The following is a 24,052-nucleotide window of genomic DNA, read 5'->3' as shown; positions in this document are numbered from 1 at the left end:
TCACGTTCAGACCAGCTTTCACTCTGCAAGTAAAAACGCAGCCTCTTCGTTTATTTGAAAAAGACCAGTCTGCACTGTCTAACGAATTGCTGTTTTTTTTTTAACATAGCTGTCAAGCATATCAATCATGTTTCGTGAACTGTGGTCAAACTGTCAAATATGAATCAAAATTCTGTAACTGCACCTGCTCCTCGAATGTTTTAAAAAGCATATTTTAGCGTACTGTTTAGCTTTAGTTTGTGACCCAGCTGCCATGTTGGAAACAGTCGAGCCATAACAAAGCACCACCCATTGGCCAGACCAACTCACTCATTTTACAGCTAAACAGTACACTAAAATATGTTTCTGGAAACATTTTAAGTGAGAAATAGGCAATGCAGTAACAGAATCTTGATTCATATTTGATCAGTGCTGCCTAGTTTGACAGTTTGACCACAGTTCACAAGCAGTGTTTGACATGACTTACAGCTGCGTTTGAGACTCCTCGGCTCTGATTGGTTGTTTTCGGTACACCTCTGTAGACTGTAGCAAATGCCATTAGAAGTAGTAGGAAGAATGTGAGCGATTTTTTTTTCACAGACTATCTGTCTCATGTACTTTCAGAATACAGTATAGCGACAGTTTCAGCATGTATGAAAAAAGTTATTTTCACTTCAGCTTAAGCACAATTTGGCTTTGAGCTTAATGTTACTATTAGCATGCTAAAAATGCAAAGTGACGATGCTAACATACTGAGGTTTAGCAGGATGTTTACCGCATTCAACATCTCAGTTTATCAGGTTAACACATTAACATTTGGTAATTATCCTAAAATTTAACATAATGTAGGTAGGTACTGTAGCAGGGTTGGACAAAAAACTTGGATGAGCTGGCTGTGCTAGAGGAAAAGTCAAGGGATCATCAAAGTCAGTCGGGTTAGCCCTCTGGAGATCATGACTGTCTAAATGAAATTTCATCTCAATCCATCCAGTAGTTAGATATTTCAGTGTGGACCAAAGTGGTGGACCAACCAACACTGCCATACCTCGGGTCACACCATGGATATATTAAGAGACCTGGATACAGCGTTGGAGACGGGCCCCGTTCATTCCTATGAAAGTTGCTCAGTGATGCATGAGGCTAAAAAAAGTTCCACTTTCTGAGTGTAAAGTTACTTGGATCTTCCACATAATTGGGCCAATAGAACAAAAGCACTAAAAACTTTCCTGGCCAAGCTGCCAACTTCTGGTTTAGCTCTACGCTAACTTAAATGAGGATAAAATGAGTTCATCTTGCAGCTCTTCTATGTTTTCCAAATATCATCAGACTGAATGGATCAAATCTTGATAGTGAAACCAGTCATTTTGTGGATGCTCCAAAAAATGTATCCATTGATGCACGTGAATTTCACAATGTAAGTCATGGGAATGGGAAAAGGTCTAACTGGGCCTGATGTCATCGTGTGACAAACCCATTTGTGGCTCCTGAGGGAGCTGTGAAAAATCTGCTAAATATCTCAAGTGATGTCACTTGAGTCAGCGTCAGTTGGAGCTGAAGACCACAAGTCTGAAATGAAAAAAATCTGGGATGTGGAGTTTAAAAAAGTGAGTTTACCGGCCTCATCACTGCTTGAGGCCAGCAGCTCCAGGCTACATTAGCCACTACTAGCATAACACACCCAAATCTCCAACCAACAGTCAGCAGTCGAGATGCATTGTGGGTAATATAGGCAGCAGGTTTTGACAAGGAGGAAGAATGCAGGGATAAAAAGGCAATATCTGCTGTCTCAGTACTGATTGTTTTTTCTCTCCTTTCCACTCCTACAGTGTTATAGGAGTGAAATGCTATATCAGTGAAGCACTCGTTAAAAAATGGTCATAAACTAATCTGCATCTACATTCTATCAGCTTCATAGCACCAAGCATTGCAAAATGATGGCCTCCTTGACCTCTAACCTGACTAGGGAATATGAATGACAAAAGCCAGAAGCAATCATCAGAGACTCAAACATCCTCATTGTTACAATAGCTAATGTGAAGGAATGATAGAAAACACTATCCCAACACATGGATATATTAATCCTCAGAGTTTGGACAGCGTTGAGACACAAACCAGAGGGAAACATGGAGGGAGATGAGCTGTGAACAAAGACAGAGCCAAGAAAACAACAATACAACTGTGATCGAACTATTTTGAGAATTCACATCTCTGGGCCACAAAAATGCTTTAGAAGAGACTTAAAAAAAAAGAGACATTCTTTTCAGCTGTGTCATTTCTGTCTTTCTCCCGGTGGGGAATCCTTGAGTATTCATTCCTTTCTCTAAAAATACACTTTCTGGTTAGAGCTAAATCACAGCTAAAAAATGTCTGGAATCTCATCCTGGTACCACGGCCGAGACGCATGAGATTTTAAGGTCACTTGCTGAGGAACACGCCACAAAATGATTGAGCCTGTCTATTTTCAAGTTATAGATTTTAAAGTTTGTTATTGTGCAAGCAGCTTGCTTTCTTTTCTTTTGAGATGTGTGTTACTGAGTACAAAATCAAACTGCAGTCACAAACAGTCTGCTTGGAGGGCTAAATATAACACCTGCCACGCTATTTTGATGAGTTGCCATCAAACCACAAGTAGAAGATTATGATTTTCCATCCAGCTTCTGTGAAGAAATTTTGGCTGCAAAATTCTCCTCTCTTTTGTCTTGACCTTAAAGTGAACTGCTGTATTTACTTGAGGAGCTTCCAACCAGCTCTTGGTGATGCTTCGGAGGCCTTTCTGCACTGCCAAGAGGAAAAATCAGGGGAAACACCAGCCGCCGGTGCCATTTATTGTGCTATTTTAGGCACAATACACTATTAAGTTAAAGGTCTGCACTCAGAGAGCTGAAAAAGGCCACTGCTTCAATGGAAGGTCAGTGGAGCTCTGTGGTCATTGTGGGTCTAAGATACTGTTATCCCCACACATATTATAAATAATTTCAAAGTAGTCAAAGGTCAATATCAGGGGGCACTGACCTCAGCTTACACAATTAGACCATGGTGACCTTTGACAGGGAAACAAGTTCCTAAGTAAAAGTGCTCACAACAAGGTCTGTGGATTATCTTGAGCAACCAGGTCATGATTTCTGCAAAGAGACACTGATGTTGAGTTTTTTCATATGTATGTTTTTGGCACTTTGACTCAACTGCAACTCAAACCAGAACAATCTAGATTGATAAACAGCACTACAGGTAAGAGGAAAATATGTTTTTTTTTTAGTTTTAGGCTTAGTATCTATAAGCCATTATAGGATCACTACAAAGGCCCTGAATACACATTTCTTCAGTGAGGTCCTACATGAACATATCTTTTTATCACATCATCAGCCAAAGGTAAAACAGCTTTAGCTATTTCACATGAGATATATCTGTAGATGTGTTTTTTTTTTTCCTGTTACCACTGGTTTGAAGTGGGCAGGGCTCAGTTGCAAAAAGGGGATGTCACATCTTTCTGTGCAACTAAATTTAACCAGAATCTGGTGACAGTTGTTGGGCTGTTTGCTCATGTTGTGACTTACATCTGATCAAACAGTCCTGATGAAGCACGAGTTGAAGTGAAATATAAAAGTCGTTCTGTAAGGAAGTATAAATGATAGTGATACTTCTTCATGACACTAAATCTATGGAGCTGATTTTCAGTACAGAATGTTTTTGGACATATTTGTGGAAAAACATCTGAGTCTGGAGTGTCTGGGGACTCCCCTAAGACATGGTATTCACCCAGATGGATGTGGTTTTGCAGGACACAGCAGTGAACGCTTCAGCGAACTCCGTGACAGTCTCAGCCTCAGTGTGTGCTCTAAGTGCACGTTCATGCTTTATGATGCATGCAGCTTTTTAAGAACACAGAACAAAAATCCTGAATTACTTTGGTTTGATGAAAATGAGCAGTCTGACTGAGTGTATATAAGTATGGGCTAGGTTTATTTCTAAAGCTTGGAAATGTAGACAAACTAGACTGAATAATACACACCATGGGCTCTAGTTTCGCAGACCGGGCGAGGCGGAGGCGCAGTGCACCTGCGCTTCGCCAACTGGGTGTGGCCATGCGGATTTTGTAAGTTTGGCACACCGTGCGCGCTGGTGCAGCTACTCCTCTTTCCCACCTCCGTCCCTCCTACCTGCGCAAGTCAGAAAGAGGGAGGAGAGAAGACGTGGAGTGGGTTTTACACACATCACACCAATCAAATGAGCCCCTCTCCTCGCCCTTAAATGCGCCGCGTGAAGGCGTAATGAGAGTTTACTCAATTCGCCATGGCGGAAGAGAGCAGCAGCGTCAGACGGCCAAACTTCTCCCAGAGGAAACTGATGTTTTGGTCCGGGAGGTCTGAGCTCGCAGTGTCCGAATATACGGAACTGCGAGCAGACCTCCACGGGCTGATGATGCAAAGGTAGCCTGGGAGGAGGTCACCACAATTGTAAATCAATGTTGCGTTTCTCTCGTGTGTGTGCGCGCTCTCTCTTTCTCTCTCACAGTCTCACTCTGTTTCTTTTCTTTTGACTTTTCTAAGATGACAGATGCTGAATATATACTCCCTATCTGATGCTGTGGCTGTTCGTGGTTGGCTGAGAGGGATGTGAACTCATTAGTTTGCAGCTGTGTTAATCAAATCAGGTTGGGTTTCCATTACGCGTGCCAAACGGTGCCAATCCCCTTTGATCTGACATCAGATGTGACGGGACAGTCGATATAGAGATACATTTATGTGCTGATTGCAGATAGTTGCATTGAATAGTGGTTTTGTGGGTATTTATTGCATTATTAATGTGCCTGATATTCTGGAAACCTGTCTGTGAGGTTTTGGTGACGTGTGCGCACTGTCCGCTGGTCAGCCAAACTTCCACTTCCACCGGCTGAGCTCTGCCTGCGCTGACAGTAGACCTGGATTCAGCTGGCGAGCTTTTAGCGCACCTTCAGCGAAGCCTTTTGGCACAAAACTGTCATTGCGCCAAGCTGGATCTGTCAACACCTCCCCTGCTGCGCCGCCACACCCATCTCAGCGTACCTCGGTCTGCCAAACTACCAAACTGAGTGCGCTTCGGGTTGCGCTGCTCGAAACTAGCTCTGTGCGGGGTTCGCCACCCTTCGTCACCTGTGCTGCGCCGGGAAAATAGAGCCCCATAAGTATGAGGACACATAGACTAGACTTTTGTTGTTTTCTTATAATTGGTATAGTTGGTCTCACACCTGTATACATTGAAACTGATAGCCTGCCTTGTAAGCCCTTGTAAGCTGGGCATGATGCCAGATACCACACTGATGTCAGATATCAGAAGACAGATACCCCCGATCTGAGTAGATTCTAGTTGCTGGACACAATTTGGTCCATCTAAATGTTGATATATTTTAGCATTCAACTCAACTCACTACCTTTTATACAAACATGTAGCCCAAGTGCTTCACATGGCAAAATTGGACTGACGAAAACAAAATTAAAAGCATAACACAAACAACTATACAAAAAGTTTTTCAAGACTAAAAAATTACAACAATAAGAAAACAGAATATGAATAATCTAAACAGAACAAACTAACAAAAAAGATTATTAAAAGGCTATAGAATAAAAAGAAAGTTAATGAATAAAATAAAAAAAATAAACAGGAGGGGTAAAAAAAGGTAAAAACAAATGGTTAAAACTTAAAAATCAAGACTCTAATATTATTCAATATTAAAAAGCCAGATTAAAAACATAGGCCTTTAATTTACTTTTAAAAATAAAAGAGAGCTTGCCATTCTGATATCCAGTAATATTCCAGTAAAATTTCATGTGGTTAACTTTAGAATTTATCAGCAGTCAGGTAAAAGTCATTTGAACATCTGCAGGGAAGTCTAGTTGGCGGTACAAGGAGCACAAATCTGAGTGCATCTTCATAAACTGATGATTACAAAAAAAAAACCCATCTGTGTTTGAAGACGCAAAGTCTCCTGTAGGTTTAATCTTGGGGGTAAAACAAATATTAGGTTAAGAAACAACTGTTCAGGTTACAGATTTGCTAGCTTATCTAAAAAGTGACAAGACACTGAGAACTCATGAGGACCCACAAAACTCTGTGTGATGTAGGACATACGGCACTGCTCCTGGGTGAAATACCTAACTTTTAGGGAGTCCTGGAGTGTCTGAGAGTGTGTTTACCATGACAGTGGTTGACTAAAAACTAATGTAAGAGCTGGCTTTGCTAGGAGATACAGTGGGTGGGTGCTTAATCACATACTTTTTCTTTTTACTTTTAGTAAGTACTGCAGTGCCCCTTAAAAAGTAGGTACTGTTGGATGCATAATGCACACAATCGGGACATACTACTTTCTCATAGCATTACGCCCTGAACTTTGACCCTCTTGCTTTTATATCCGTTACCTTGGAGATAAAACAAATGCCACTCACCGAATTCGCCAGACAGAGATCAACCTAGAGAGCTTTGCTGTTGTTACTTTGCAATGTATGTAGTTAAACTTTTAAGTTATAACTGCATAGATTGTAGATCCTAACAAATTATATTTGCGGCAGTGAAATTACATCTGCATTTCTCTTTCCTTATTATTTTTTTTTTTAGTTATGTCTTTTTGTTGTTTGTAATATTTATGATTATTTTGTTCACTTAGTTAATATTCTATTCTTATTACTGGTCAACTGTTCAGTTACTTGAATGTGCTGTCATCCATCACTGCAGCTTCTGACAGCTGTCAATGAGCTGTCATCTGTTTGCAGTTCAGGCAGTGTGGCGTATTGTCCACTGTGCAGAGGATTGTGGGTCAGAACAGCCAGAAAAGCATGCTGCCTTACATACTGCAAAATGTGACCGGATGTAGTAGAACATCCTGTTATTTTTGGCGTACTGCGTTTGACACACCATGGGGACATACAAAATCTTTTTCTGGCTACTATATAAAATGGTAGTATGGGTGTTGGAACCCGCAGAGTGTAAATGTCTGAGGTGTGCAACCAAGTGGAAAAACTATTTTTCTCTTCAAACAAGTCCATTCAGTGTTGACTGTCTACCATCAGTGATTTAGGCTGTCTCTTTACAAAATGAAAGTTTTGGGATGTTTCATTGTGCTGTAAGCTTGTATTTTGAATAGAAATAGGAAGCTACTTGCCTTCATTTATGTTATTTCAGCACCTGCTGAGTATTACTGACACCTGCACACTCTTTGCTGTGATTTAGCATTAGCTTAGCTTTCTCTCTTTAGAAAATTGATGGACTAGAAGGATGGGCACAGTGGGAGGAATGCTCTGCTGTATGCTTTGCTTTAAAAGATTGTTACATCATCAGTTGTCCATGCCCGTGCTAGGCAGTGAGAGACTGTTGATTTTGAACATGGCCATGATGCTTTTTCTGCTGTCATCGCTGGTAGTTTATCACAAAACATCATATTTTACAAACTCTTCATAAATGTTGTGTTCGTGAAGATCTGGAGGTTTCACTGGGGCAGTCATAGCGGGTCAGAGAGCCAGGATCCACAGAGTATGTTCGAGGCTCCACATACAGGGGTGTGTGCACACTGGAAGACAGCCAACAGCAGGCAGGCACTCGGCCATGCACACAGGCCCGCAGACTTCTGCCCTCTCTCTGGTTCTTCAACACGCTCTGCAGGCCCTCCCCTCACACTGCCTCTCCAGCCACACTGAAGCTTCCAGCATGCTCCTGGGGCCCTGGCTTGACTCTCAGCCGCCTGGCTCCCTCCCACAGCCCCCATAAGCAGCCTCCAGTAAGCCTGTCTGACCAGGGTTAGCTCTGCTCCTCGGCCAGAAAACCAGAGGGAGGGCAGGAGTTTGGCAGAGTCTGTGCCCACCACTGAGGACCCTCTGTTGGCTTTCCTCTGCTGCCCACATACCCGTGGACGTGGAGCTGTGGACTTTGTCATTTCTTCCGGGGATTTCGTGCTTGGACGAGCTGTGATTGGATGACCAACATGTGGATTTCATAAACACCCTCTCCCATCTCTCTGGACCGTCCATTCTAGCATCAACCTTGGTAACTGACCCATCAAAACTCAAAGCAACTGGTTAACCCAGTTGTAAATTCAGTACTCCCTGCATTATTGTTTGAATCACGATTAAAGGGCAAGATGCTTAGTGGGCACATGAAATTGAAGTTATATAACCAACCATAACAAACTATTGTCATAGCTTACCCACACAGATATCACATCAAATTATAGTATATATATATATATATATATATATATATATATATATATATATATACTATAATTTGATGCATCTGCATATATCTATCTATCTATCTGTCTATCTATCCATACACACACACACACATATATATATATATATATATATATACACACTATGTGATATTGTTGGGGCCAAACATTCATGCTCACTGAAGAAGTCTAATGTTAATGCAATTCAATTTATTTTTCATAGAAATTAATGCAAAACAAATCCAGTGTTGTAGATACTGATTTTTTTAGGCAAAACAAATTAAAATTTCAGTGTGACTTTACACATAAATACTTACAGATGTCTTTATATTACCTCTATCTCGGATTTTTGCTTATTTACTGTAACATGCCATGAAGAGAGCAGGCCTAAACTTGTATAATTTCTATTTACAGACTCAACCCTTTCAAACTGCAGATCCTATTACAATACAACACATTCAACTGGGCGCCACTCAGAGATAAGCTGCCAATCTGGCACCATCTCTGGGATCACACCAACAGATTGAGATGGACATGACTGGCAGGCTCCATGATCTGTGGAGTCATGCCTGACTTTCAGCTCTCCCAGGGGAGTCAGCAGTGACTCACCAAACTTAGTGCTGATGATGTTTCCCACAATAAACTACATATCACATATTTTCACTGAAATGTCACAATTAAAAAAGGGCCTAGTTTAGATGTAGAACAAAGATCAGGCATTAAAGAGTGTTTACACTTTGTTGGACTGTCCAATAATCCCAACAGCACTTCATCTAAAATTCCTGCTGTGGCTTCACCCATACAGACATCCCTCTGACCTCCCAATGCACTTCTTCCTTGTTCCCATTATATCAGCAGCATGTGTGCTATCCATCTGTATAGACAGTGTGCAGCTGGGTTTGTGTGTGTGCAAGAGGGAGATGATGATAGCTTTCTCTTTTCCTTCATTTCCTGCCAACAGCAGTGAGGAGATCTAGATAGTTAAAGCTGGCCTGATCTTCTCTGCTGTGTGTGTGTACATAATCTCATTGCTGATATGATGTACACTTCCATACAGGACTACCCACCCATTCTCACACTTACACAGTTTGTTATTTTTATCTTAGGTAGAAGCAGCAGCTCCTGAGAAACTGTTTTGAGTTTATAGCATATATTCAGATGTTTATTTTAAAATCTACCACTTTCGTGGGCGTTCCTACTTAACAAGACCCACAAGATTTCAAAATGTACACCAATTAGGTCCTGGTGACAGAATATAAGGAGAGTCTAATTGTATGCAGGTGTTCATGTAGGCTACTGGTGGGATATTTAAAGTTTAACTTAAATATATAAACTTGCTTGTGCATAATAAGCAGATAGATCCACGTCACTAGAAATTCTACTTAATCTAGTCTTGGGTGTCACAAATTTTGATATTCAAAAACTGCAAATATTCATTTTTGTTGATAATCTAAGTAAGCTGTTTCATTTTAACAACATGGGCAAACAAACTTTGCACCTCATGGCTGCAGTCACACTGGCCAGATGAAAAGCTGAAGAGTGTGAAGGTAATTAAGGTTCTGATGATGTTCCAAATGATCTGGTTTTATTGGCAATTAATCATGCAATTTCTTAATCGTAGAAAATTAAATTTCCTTACATTTATGTAAAAACGTAAGATAGAGGCAAAGAGCAAAATGTTTTAAACATTTAAAATGAAGACAATATTTGGGTCTCATAATTATACATATTCAGAGTGCCTTTCTTCATTGAAAAACCTTTTAACAGAACATTTAATCAAATTGTTACCTGAGCACTCTTCCACGGCCTCAGCAGGCTCCTGATTGGCCATCACATCTGGAGGTCCTGATGCCATGGCACCACTGTCACTGCTGTGAGACAGGGAGAGAGACTGATGAGCATAAATGTTCCTCCACAGAACATCTGTGCAATAATGTAATGAAAACATGACTGATTGGACTGATTTATACTGTCCATACAATACAACAGTACAATGGCAAAAAGGTCAAGACCATGGATATGCTCATGCTGCTTTGACAATAATGCAGGACACCCATACAGTCTATGATATTACCAAGTTTCTCTGGGAATTTGGGAAAATTTAATGACCATTAAATCCCAACCCTAAAGTCTGATGGTAATCTTACTATATAATGACGAAAACTCTGTTTGTGTGTCTGTTCCACGTGTTTCTCCTCACTGACTTGGTCAATCCATGTGAAATTTGGCACAGTGGTAGAGGGTCAAGGGAGGATGCAAATGAAGCAATATTACATCAACTGGCCAAAGGGGGCGCTATAGCAACCGATTGAAATTTCAAACTTTGAATGGGCATATCTCATGCCCTGTATGTCGTAGAGACATGAAACTTTGCACAGAGATGCCTCTCCTCACGAGGAACAAATCTGATTCAAGAACCCATAACTTCCGGTTATATAGATTTTCCACCATTTTGAATTTTTTGAAAAACACTTCAAATCGATCTCTTCCTAGGAAGTTTGACCAACCTGCATGAAACTTGGTGAACATAATCTAGGGACCAATATCTAAAGTTCCCTCTTGGCAAAAGTTGGAAAACTTTCTAAAACTGAGCTTCTATAAGGCAATGAATATTGCAGAGGGCGTGGCTCATCACATAAAGGTGTATAACATCTCAAGGGTTTCACCGGTCACCACGCAACTTTGTAGGCATATGACCACACATAATCTGAGGGGACTCCTCCATTATTGACCCCATCAAACAAAATGGGGGTGCTAAAGAGCTAATTTCTTATCTAGGCCTAACCACCATATGGATTTTTACTAAACTTGGTAGATATGTAGAACAGGACGCCTCAAGGTGACTGGAGAAATTTAACTCTAATTGGCAACTGGGTGGCGCTATAACATCAGAAAAATGCTTCAAAATGGCTAAAATGCGACCGATCGCTGTGGCTCCCCCTGTGGCCTAGTGTTGTTGTTTTTTTTCAAATTTTTGGTATGACTAAGTCATGGTAGGGTATGATGTACATAATCACGGAAACTGTCAGTGTGTCATTCTGTCAGTCAGTCACTCTGTCTGTCCCATGTTTTTCTACTCATTGACGTGGTCAATCTATGTGAAACTGCACATTGAGGATTGGCATAGGTAGAAGGTGACAAAGCTACCAATGGGTATGGACTAGTCAGTCTTTAATTTAGAATTTGGCAAATCTTAAGGGCTTGTCCTCAAGACATCCTGCAGTGTTCATAACAGGTAAGATTTATTAACCTAATTCATCAGAGATTCTGATTCTGCAACAAGTGAAAGAGGCTCAACTCAACACATAACAAGGCTAGTGTATTTGGTGATTTAGGAAAGGTCGGTATGTGGGTCTCAGAGCTGGAACGTGAAAAAAAATAAAATCTGATGCTCAGACATTGTCCTGTGATGGAGGCAGCTCAATCAATCTACAGAACTGTAAATTTTTCATTAAGATGTGGCTTTGTTTGGGTGGGAGGCACAGACTGTTTTAGAAGATGGACGACAGATAGGACGTATGCCAAAATAAAGATCAAAGTACAGATCAAATAAACCTTTCCTAAAGATGGTTTCAGTAATTTATCACGCTGATGTTCGTATAAGTGTTATAAGTTTTTCTGAAAAGTTTAGTTTAAATTAGTTATTTGATGCTGTAAAAGGGATTTGATGTCATGATTGACAGCTGTGTGTGCCAATTGGTGCGCTCGATATCAATGGTGCTGCTCGCAATTGGGTCAAATGACAGTTTAGATGGTAACTGGACATCGGAGAGATCACTACTGCACAGACTCTGGCTCCAAATGACATCACCAACCAAGATAGCAGCAGTCACATCCGGGATATTTTGGCTTTATTTTTGTACAGTGGGGGTAATAGGAGACCTATGGTCTATCTTTATATACAGTCTATAGGCCAGATTAAAAGATCAGAGTACATGTCAAATAAATTTTTCCAAAAGGTGGTTTCTGTCATTCAAGGTAGTTCTTGTCACAGTAATGTACAGTACAGGCCAAAAGTTTGGACACACCTTCTCATTCAATGCGTTTTCTTTATTTTCATGACTATTTACATTGTAGATTCTCACTGAAGGCATCAAAACTATGAATGAACACATGTGGAGTTATGTACTTAACAACAAAAGGTGAAATAACTGAAAACATGTTTTATATTCTAGTTTCTTCAAAATAGCCACCCTTTGCTCTGATTACTGCTTTGCACACTCTTGGCATTCTCTCCATGAGCTTCAAGAGGTAGTCACCTGAAATGGTTTTCCAACAGTCTTGAAGGAGTTCCCAGAGGTGTTTAGCACTTGTTGGCCCCTTTGCCTTCACTCTGCAGTCCAGCTCACCCCAAACCATCTCGATTGGGTTCAGGTCCGGTGACTGTGGAGGCCAGGTCATCTGCCGCAGCACTCCATCACTCTCCTTCTTGGTCAAATAGCCCTTACACAGCCTGGAGGTGTGTTTGGGGTCATTGTCCTGTTGAAAAATAAATGATCGTCCAACTAAACGCAAACCGGATGGGATGGCATGTCGCTGCAGGATGCTGTGGTAGCCATGCTGGTTCAGTGTGCCTTCAATTTTGAATAAATCCCCAACAGTGTCACTAGCAAAACACCCCCACACCATCACACCTCCTCCTCCATGCTTCACAGTGGGAACCAGGCATGTGGAATCCATCCGTTCACCTTTTCTGCGTCTCACAAAGACACGGCGGTTGGAACCAAAGATCTCTAATTTGGACTCATCAGACCAAAGCACAGATTTCCACTGGTCTAATGTCCATTCCTTGTGTTTCTTGGCCCAAACAAATCTCTTCTGCTTGTTGCCTCTCCTTAGCAGTGGTTTCCTAGCAGCTATTTGACCATGAAGGCCTGATTCGCGCAGTCTCCTCTTAACAGTTGTTCTAGAGATGGGTCTGCTGCTAGAACTCTGTGTGGCATTCATCTGCTCTCTGATCTGAGCTGCTGTTAACTTGCGATTTCTGAGGCTGGTGACTCGGATGAACTTATCCTCAGAAGCAGAGGTGACTCTTGGTCTTCCTTTCCTGGGTCGGTCCTCATGTGTGCCAGTTTCGTTGTAGCGCTGGATGGTTTTTGCGACTCCACTTGGGGACACATTTAAAGTTTTTGCAATTTTCCGGACTGACTGACCTTCATTTCTTAAAGTAATGATGGCCATTGGTTTTTCTTTAGTTAGCTGATTGGTTCTTGCCATAATATGAATTTTAACAGTTGTCCAATAGGGCTGTCGGCTGTGTATTAACCTGACTTCTGCATAACACAACTGATGGTCCCAACCCCACTGATAAAGCAAGAAATTCCACTAATTAACCCTGATAAGGCACACCTGTGAAGTGGAAACCATTTCAGGTGACTACCTCTTGAAGCTCATGGAGAGAATGCCAAGAGTGTGCAAAGCAGTAATCAGAGCAAAGGGTGGCTATTTTGAAGAAACTAGAATATAAAACATGTTTTCAGTTATTTCACCTTTTGTTGTTAAGTACATAACTCCACATGTGTTCATTCATAGTTTTGATGCCTTAAGTGAGAATCTACAATGTAAATAGTCATGAAAATAAAGAAAACACATTGAATGAGAAGGTGTGTCCAAACTTTTGGCCTGTACTGTATGTTCAAGTGTTCATTTTACTGAAAGGTTTTGCTAAAATTAGACATTTGATGTATAAAAAGGGTGGTTAACGTCGTGATTGACAGCTGTGTGTGCCAATCGGTGTGGTGACTATCAATGGTGCTGTTCGCAATTGCTCAGACGGGTGTATGGGTGGGAAATTGATACTGTGGAGACAGAACTGGCACCCCAGATGGCAGCGGCCGTATCCAGCATATCTTGGCTTCATTTTTGTACAGCGATAGGAAGTGGAGATGCATACAGTCATTTGGTTGATAAAAGAGCAAGAGACAGAACCTGTAAGTGGGTGTGTCAAAGCAAAAGGTATGAATTAAGTAATCCTCACACAAAAACAATTAAATTTAGAGCACAACATTATTTATCATTTCCACCATGACACCTGCTGGGCTCTGTAATTTTGTGTCTGTATTTATCTTAATCTGTCTGTATCTTCTTATATTGGTCATATGCCTACCTGACCACTTGCAATGTAATCAGGCTCGCTGGATTACAATGTAACTAAAGTCCCGTTTGGGTGTGTCGTGACTGCCAGTAAAAGTGGCTTGGCATGGGCAGGTGACAAAATCTGAAATCACACAGGGCTAAGGATCACTGTCGTCTGTAACAAGCCAATGCCTTATAAAATCATTTCAAAACCCATTGGATGGATTCCTAATTACATCAACTGTGATCTATTACTTCACTCCTTAAAAGCTGAACGTGTGTAGTGTGTGTCTGAAATCGTTGAGACAAACTTCAATTTGCTATTTAAACTTAAGCTGTTATGTTACACTTCAGTCCGATCTCCACTCCAGTCCCTCACTATAATCCAAACAGTCTCAACAGAGGCATCTCAGCTATGTTTCCAATGTTCTGCTCTGCTCTGCCATCCACTTCTGTCAGCTGAAACCATCACGTCTAAGCACCAGCAGGTGCCCAGCAACCCCTAACACAAACAGACATGAAATCACATTACAAACTGATATCTTGTTATTGCTCAGACTGTGCAGCAGCATGGAGGTCATTACACTGCTACGTGAGCCTTTACTACACGAGTCACGGATATTAGAGGTTAGCAACAGATACATTTCAAAATTATAACATTATAATTTCATAAGTGATTATAATCGTAAACCTCCAGTCTTAAATCACTCAGTCACTTGACTTTATTTCAGAGGACTATGAATGAGCCTTGTCCAGCAGACAGGAAGTTGGAGGTCATGTGATAGTGCAGCTCCAGCATGTTGAACCAGTTAGCTGCTGTCTCACATAGAAGGATCATTAGTTTTACATGACTCCCTATTCTAGTCTCCAATCTTATTAGCTGTGCACTTTACAGTAAAATTTCCTGTGCAGTTTGGCAGGAAACTGAATCATTACTGATACACTTTCAGAGAACTGATATCTCAGTAAAAAATGTGGCTATGTCGGCATTCATTTGGTCATTTTCACAGAATCTATGGAGACGTCATGAGGATAGAATCAGGGAGGGGAGAGAGGAGAAGGTTTTCTTGAGCCAAACTTTTCATTTATAATAAACAACATTGAGCTGAAAAACCATCCAGCTCCCAAAAGCTGTGATGGGATACTATAAAGCAATACAGATGTGCAATACAACAACTACACCAAAACCTGCCTGCCTTGTTTTTCACTGATATGGGTGACAGAATTTTTATTCACATTGGTTGATCTGTAGACCGCTTTGGAAATATCTCAACAACTACTGGGTCGATTGCTATGAATTTTTTTACAGATCATGGTCTCCACAGGATACATCCTAATGATTTTGGTGATCCCCTGACTTTTCCTCCAGCGCCACCAATGATGTTGTTTTATTGAGGTGTTAAGAAAAATCAGACATTCATGTTCTCCTATGAATGAACTGCAATAATGTGGGTAGCCTCTGACTGTTTCTCTCACACCATCATTCTAATTTGTCCAATACTTGACAAATGACTAAATATTTAAAAAGCTTATGCCATTTCCATCCAGTAGTGCCGAGTTCAAAATAGAGAGTGGTATGCTGCTCATATTCTATCGGCGCATGCCGTTTTTTAACAGCAGGTGCCACTCGAAAGTGCTAAGCCACTGTCAGACTGTCACACCAGTACTGCCCCCTGATATGCAACTTTAATGCCAATGAGTATGGCAAAAGTACTGCTGTAAATGTATATTTTTTTCTGTCTTTACTGACAATGTAGCACAATAGAGCACTGTCGCTAAAGGAATGTATCTCTCTAACATCTTTCTGGTCTAGTCTGTTGTTGGGATGTGTGATGCTTTTGAATTGAGAATTAAGTAATTTCATGTAGGCATATTCTTACTGATGTTCCCAAAGCTAACACTAGAGCTAGCCTTAGCTAACATTGCTATTGTTAGCCTAGCCACTGTGGCCAGTCTTTTGTGAAATCCTCCATAAAATTAGCTAAAATTATTTTACATCTTAAGATATTTGTTTTGCTTGTATAATACAGAAAAATTATCTGTCTCTAAGCAGAGCACTCACTGGTTATACCAGCTACGTAAAGTTACAATGATCTAGCATTTTGCAATCAATGTAATTGTATGCTCCACATGTCACATAACCGATGACTGTGGGATCAAGTCAACCTGCTAGTAAGGCAATGCAGATCAGAAGTTCCTAAAGTACTCTGGAAACTCCATCCACTGATGAAGACCACGTGATATGGTTGACAGCACCAGAAGATAACAAGTCGACCTTGATTTGGGATCTTTTCATCATAATACTAAAATGTGTTTGAATAGGGCAGATAAATTATTGTCATTTCTTCAAGTCCTTATTAGAAAGTTTACAAGACAGCTGTGTTTTCCATATTTGCTGTTAGTGTGGAGAGGCTCTTTCTCTCCATTATGACAGCGGCTGGAAAGTGTCTTGTCAACTGTGTTTACAGTGAGTTTGTATTATAGAAACAGATGGAACATTCCAGAGGGTTTGTTGACATGCTCAAGGGCTTTCGTCAGTATTACCATCACATCAACATAAGCTATTATCATCATCTTAACCCTTGTTGAAGTCATAAGAACCATCATCGTCACCACCTTTATCTACCTTATCATCTACAGCAAAAACACAAAACAACTCAACTGAACTAAACAGTGTGTAATATTACTTCTTTGATTAACCATTAACAGAGGTATTGACATAGTTTTGATGTTTGCATTATTGCATCTTTTGGGTCTAAACGAAGATGCACGCTGATGTTGCTGTTGTAAGCTGATAAGCTGATAGTGCTGGACTGATCCATTTCCTGTCGTGCGACCACAGGAAGACACTACAGCGCATGCACGCGTGCACACACACACACACACACACACACACACACACACACACACACACACACACACACACACACACAGGTTCAAGAGCCTTAATAACATCTCTAAGAAACACATATTGACACACAGAAACAAACATAAAAACAGACAATCATACAATATGTTGTCTATGATATGAACTCAGGAAACAATGAAGTGCCGGGGAGAGAAGAGAAACCTGTGTGAACACCCAATAACACCACCGCAGGACTACGTGTTCTACTGATGGGTGAGAAAACTAAATAGAATAGGAAAAGTCTGAAGTAATGACGTTTTAAAATGCACTCTTATAGCCTATTTGAGAACAAAAACATTAAACCTCTATACAAGTCTAAAAACATTGGTGAGAAGTTTGTTGAGATATTTTTCTGTAAAATGCAACATATGACAGCCTAATGAAGAAAATTCTAAATGTCATGGGAGGCTATCCCATGAATTAATCAGTGGAAATAGCTGATAATTAATTAGCTGATACATATGCTCCGGCTACTGTAAATGAATAGTTCAATTGTGGAAAATAGTATTATTTTTGTTCTTTGTGAGAATTAGATGAGATGATCAATGCCACTTTCATGTCTGTGCCTTAAGTATGAAGCTGAAGCTAGGAGACAGCTAGCATAAGTCAGTATAAGACTGGATGCAGGGGGAAACAGTTAACATTAGCCTGGCTCCCTCTAAAGTTAAAACTCTAAAGTTTACTGATTAAAGGGACAGTTATTGCCAAAGTCAAAATTACATATTTTTCCTCTTGCCTGTAGTACTATTTATCAATTTAGATTGTTTTGGCGTGAGCTGCCGAGTGTTACAGATATCAGCTATAGAGATGTCTGACTTCTGTCCAATATAATGTAACTAGATTAGGTTGTGGTGTCTAAAGTGCCAAAAAAACATGGAAGTGTGCATTTAAATATGGCAGAGAGAATGGCGTTCTCCTTTGCTGAGCTGTAATGTTGGCTAGCTCTGTGGTGCTAGGTTAGCTAGCAGTAGATGCACGCTTCCTTCTGTGTGGTGATACAGTTGTGTAGTGGTGGTGTAGTTAAGTAGATAGTTCCTTCATGAAACTACTCACAACAAGGTCTGTGCATTATCTTGGGTCATGATTTCTGGAAAAAAAACATTGCTGTTGAGCTTTATAAATGCAAGGAGTTAAATTAGCACCATCTAATTCAATTACATTGGAGAGAAGACAAACATCTCTACAGCCGATATCTCCAGCACTCTGCAACTCACACCAAAACAATCTGCGCTACAGATACAGATTTTGGGAACGACCCTTTATCATATAGGCTACCCCATATCTTTATTCCATACATAAAAAGGAAAGTTAAAACAAGTTGTTTTATGAGTTCTGTAGCTATTTTAACAATTTAATGCTAGCTAAGCTAGGCTACAACAAGCTAATCAACTCCTGGCTCTTGGTCCTGAGCCTACTTAACACACAGATATGAATGTGATCTCAATCTTGTCATCTAATTCTCAGCAAGAAAGTGAAAAAGCATATTTCCCACAATGCATAGTCCTTAAGTCAAGTCAAAGGATGGTTTCATGGCTAAGTATCAAGTTTAAGGTCAGAGGGTCAGGGGTCAAAATGACTGACCTGCGCCCACTTCCAAAGCTGGTTCCCCATGGTGACATCCTCCGCTTCATCTATGAGAAGGATGGAAGGATGACGCAGGGAGGAGAGGGAGGAGGAAAACAGCAAGACAGGCCAAAAGATAGATTTGACAAGAGAGAAACAAACAGACAGGGGAAGAGAATTATAGATGAGAGGATGAGTAAAGAAAATAAATAAAGAGCACAGGGGAGTGAAAAAAGGCAAGAGTGAAGGAAGACAGTGAGAAAACAGAGGAGACGGGGACAAACACAAGACAGAGGGAGGGATGGGGTCAAAGAGAGGGGTTGTGGGAAAGAGCAGCATGAGAGGAAAGAAGAGTCAGTTAGATAAACAGACGAATATTAAGGAGAAGAGAGGGACAAAAGAGAAAACAGACTTACAGTAAACACAGAGGCCTGCCTGTGTAAAGCAGCAGCGTGGTCATCAACCAAAGATAGTTAGAAGCCCTTAGTAAAAGTATTCTCTCACTCACACAATCAAGTAAACAAGGCTTGAAATTGGCTTAGCAACAATAAACTTGGGTAGAGAAGAGAAGATGGATCAAGTATAAATAATTATGTTGCAGTGGTCATATTTTCCGACGAACCTCCCCATAAACTATGGCACTTTTGGGAGATATTTTTTCTATCAACATTTAAATGTAAGGGGACAAACTGGTTTCTGAATAGAGTGCTGCAGGAATGAGTCCTAAAATCTGGCAGGGAGTTAGCATTTTAGCGTTCCTGGTTCCTTTGTCTTGAAGTCAATGGGTTTTTTGAATCAGTTTTGGTTAATCTGTGGTTAACAAGACCCTAAAGGGATGCTTCACCAATTTTAAACCAGCTTTGTATCATAACAATGTGGGTAGTATGTGTAAATGAACTGTGGTAAACGTCTCTCCATCTAACTACTACCGAGATATCACCCCTCCCTGGCGAGACTCTGCCAAATGATGCAAACAATGTAATCTGGAGTTTCACTCTCCAGGCTGTTGCCTGAGCTCCAGGCTATATTTCCATATTTTATTGTCTATCACTCATGTCGTCACCATGGACACAAAGAGTCTAGAAACAGATCAAGAGACAGACCAGCCTCTGTCTGAGGTTGTAGTCAGTGCTTGTTGTGCTCTATATTGAGTGAGACTATGCCAGGTAGTGACAACCACAAAATTAAGAATGATCATATTTCAACACAAACAATTCCAATCCTGATTACAATGCAGCTACAACTGAGGTTGCAACCTGCACTATATATGACAACACATCCAGTGGTCCATCCAGCGGCAACAGGCTCCGACTACAACCTAGTATGTTACAAAGCTCCACAGCACACACGATGCACCCTAGCATGTACAGTAAGTAGAAAAAGAAAAGAAAGAAAGAAAAGCCCTTTTCAGACCTGCACCACATGTTTGAATAGGTATCCTAGTCACACTTATGTAAGAGTCACAATGGCAAACCACTAAGTCTGCCCTAGTAACATTTCAATGTCACTTACTGCATGGCACAAGTCTGAATTAAATGCCGTCAGGTTAACATCAAGGCTGCAGCAGCAAAAGGTAAAACACCCACAGAAAGAGTTTAAATGTGCGTTTTGTAATGCTGTCTGCTCCTAACATCTCAGTCTTCATCTCTTGTGCACAAAGGCGATGAAATCAGTTGAAGATCAGTCTATAAAAACTACATATCCTGTGTCTGAAAAGGGTGTTAGTGACAGTCTTATAGTCCATATTACACATTTTACAGCTGTGTTAACCAAATATAATGCAGAAACTAAATCAAGAAATAAAACATAATTTAATGGTGTAACATGTAAGAGAGGGTGTGGAAACCTTATAAAACATGCAGAGTATTTTCTCGTAACACTGGTTCTATATTTCACAGACCAGCTAAACATTTAACAAGCTGGAGCTCCCTCTTTACTTTATATTCTCATATTCAAGAGCAAGTGACATAATTTTGTAGATATGAGCTTTTTTTCCCAAAATGCAATACCACAACAGCAAACTTGGAGCCTAATTAATAATCACTTATTTTTGTGGCAATTGTAACAATTGTTTTCTCTCAGGGCACTTTTACATTATACAGTTTTTTTTGTCCACTTTGCATACACAACATTTTTCTGGCAGCTGTTGTTCAGTTCAGTTGCTTTTACTTGAGATATTTCTGCAGCATTGCATTGCAAGCAGTGTAGACACTCTCAGGCACATTATTATCTTTATTTGGAAGCTCAGAGGTGTGTGTGTGTCTGTGCATGAGAGAGAAAAAGAGTGCATATTGGACTCATTACATAACAATGGATTAGAGTAGAGGTATTCGGAACAGTAGGGGGTCTGCCTTTATTAGACACATGAAATAACCTCATTAACGCCCACACACAGTGAGCACGCACACTCACACACTCAGTGAAGATAGACATGTCTATATTTGTCCATGACTTTATATCAGTGCTGAAATTAGGCTTATATACACAATAACAAGTTAAGACACACACCTCAGTGCCACACCATTTGCGTGTCCAGTTGATGTAGACAGAACACAGTCCAAATCCACCATGACTGGACTGAACAGTGTCCAGGTCTACTCAGTGAAAACAACCCTCATCTAGGAACCAGTGATTAGCAGGGCCGAAAATAAAAATTGAATGATGGGTAGAAAGTCTGAGCTCTTTCATTGTAGATGACTATAACTTTACCCAAAAGGTTTCTGTCCTTCTGACGTAAAGCAAATCCAATCTAGTTCAGCCTTAATCCCTCAATGGAACCAGTCACTAGACTCAGAGCGCCACAGGCTTATGATGCTGACTAATTGGCTCTTGTCAGCACCAACATGCGGATGTCTGATGTGATGTCTGACTGTGACGAACTGAGGATCCCCCAGCGGTACAGATTCATGATTCAAAAAATAAGCTTTTAATACGATTAATAAACCCATTCATGTTTCTAAAATGATTCCTCTGTATACAGGCATATCTTCTCTATCTAAAAGAAATAATCTTGTAACATATAGTAGGTCCTATATTGGACTTTGAGCGTCTACAACACAAATCCACTCTGCTCCAGTCCTAATCCTTCTCTACCACCAGCACTAAACTCTGCTAATATGGACCTGATTACATTACTACAGCAATTAGAGACCACAGAGCAAGAGACTTACAATGAATCAGCAGCAGAGGCAGAGCTTAGACAAGGACAAATGTACTGTGTACACGATTTTAACTGAGATATTTTGACACTGTTGAATAAAACACCATTATAAGTAATCTGACATCTACTGCTGCAGAATTTCACCGGCATAGCTGCAACTAGGTCAAGAAAGCTTGTAATTCTTTTTCCCTTAGATAACCTGATTACAGTAACGATTTTCCATTAGGCTCTAGCAGAACAAACCCCTTAGCTGTGTGGCTGCACACAGTAAAAGCAGAGCTAAACCTCAGTCATGTGAGATCAGTTACAGCGAACATTGTTTATGAATGAAATTCTGTTTTCTGTCCTACAATCCAACCCCTGAAGTAGGGCTACTAATATACTGTACATGCTGTCAGTGTGGGGTTTAAGTGCTTTACAGAATCTAGCACTATTAAGTATTATTAAGTGTTTTACTCAAAAATTATTTTTAAATTTTCATGCATTATGTCTTGAGAACAACACACACAAACTAGAATTACCGCCTCATGGTTGTATGCCCCTGCCAACCAGTGATGTTGCAGTTTACAGTGCGAAACACGTTGTCTTCGCTTAGAGCAGTGGTTTTCAACCAGGGGTCCACTGAAACCCAGAGGTCTCTGAGAGAGTTCTAGAGGATCGCCAGTATTATGCTTACTATTCATTTACTATTGAAGGTAGCCAAATGTGAGTAGAAGTCATAAGAGTGACTATTCTGATCATAGGTTTCACTCCCTCCGTGGTTATCTCCTCAACCGCAATTAACAACTACAGAATTCTAGTCTTAGTCATGTCTAAAAACCCATTATCTTTTCAGATGGTCTATACTGAAGCAAAATCATAACAAATGAGGGTCTGTGACCTCGTGTGTATACATTTAGAGGTCCCAGACACGAAAAAGGTTGAGAACCACTGATTTGGATACCATTTTTTCAGACGAGTACAGAGGACTGATAGACATGGTGCAACAACAATTACATGGAACTCAAAATCAGCTTTAAATATGAATGTTCCTGCAAAGAAGCTACATATTAGAAAACATGGATGCTTCAAAGACATATTCAACTCAGCAGCACAGAAGATCTTACACAGTCAGCACAGTTTCAAGTGGATACCCATGATTAGTGTCACCAATTCAGTATCTGACCAGACTCCTCCCATTCTGTTTCTGAGTTATGTCATTGAGTAATGGCCAGGGAAAGGGATTTTTTGTCTATGTGAATTATTTGTCACAATTACCAAAAACATGTTTGTTGAGGTTACAGTGATCTTAACCTTTGACCTTTAAACACAAAAAATTAATAAGTTTGTCCTTGAGGCCAAGTGGACATTTGTGCCAAAGAAATTTCCTTTGGTCATTCTTGAAATACCATGCTTACAAATAGGGAATGGACATGAGGTCACAGTGACCTTGACCTTTGACCACCAAACTGTAATCTGTTCGTCTGTGAGTCCAAGTGGACCATTGTGCCAGATGTAATGAAATTCCCTCCAAGCATCTCTGAGTTATTTGAATTGACAAGAATGAGACTGACATGAGGTTTCACCTTTGACCACAAAAGTCTGATCAGTCCATCATTGAGTCCAAGAGAATGTTTGTGCCAAATTTGAAAACATCCCCTCAAGGCATTCCTGAGATATTAAATTCATAAGAATGAAACAAACAGACAGACTGACCGACCAGCAACCTAAAACCATAATGCCTCAGGTCACGGCTGTCGCCAGCAAGTAGGCATAAAAAATCTAAAAAGATAAGGATGTTTGAGGAGATGATCACTATGATGTTTCCCTGTGTGGGACAAACTAATCTGGACTGTTCAAACTCTGGCCACAATATTCAGTCTGGTATATCAGTAGCAAGGATCACCATCAATATATCACTGCAAGGAATCCTTGTGGGAAACCTATAAAAACCAGTCAAAGACCTATTTTTAGGTTCTTGGCCAGAGAACTCAAGAATCTATCCCTTAGTTTGAGGCACAAAAACAAGCCCTTAACTTGAGTCCCAGCAGAGGGAGAGGAGATGAGAGGCTGAGCCGAGGCAGTGCAGATGAATTGGCCACGGTAATATGATGTTAGTGGGTCTATGATGAGCCGCAAGCCTTCAATTTCCACAGAGCAAGAAAGAGAGAGATGCAGAAAAGAACGATTT

General features: G+C 40.5%; 1 protein-coding gene across 2 annotated transcripts in view; it reads right to left on the bottom strand.

The window, feature by feature from the left end:
• zgc:66433 (uncharacterized protein LOC321250 homolog) overlaps positions 1-24,052 on the bottom strand; it is a 72,545-nt gene that overhangs the window by 22,736 nt on the left and 25,757 nt on the right. For both annotated transcript variants that reach the window (XM_049585827.1, XM_049585828.1), the window contains exon 2: positions 9,965-10,047. In XM_049585827.1, the coding sequence (XP_049441784.1) occupies positions 9,965-10,047 (83 nt within the window). The remainder of the gene's footprint in view (positions 1-9,964; positions 10,048-24,052) is intronic.

Source organism: Epinephelus fuscoguttatus, linkage group LG9, assembly GCF_011397635.1.
Source record: "Epinephelus fuscoguttatus linkage group LG9, E.fuscoguttatus.final_Chr_v1".
NCBI classification, from domain to species: Eukaryota; Metazoa; Chordata; class Actinopteri; order Perciformes; family Serranidae; genus Epinephelus; species Epinephelus fuscoguttatus.
The sequence above is the reverse complement of the archived record's forward strand: the minus strand, read 5'-3'. Positions and strand labels throughout refer to the sequence as shown.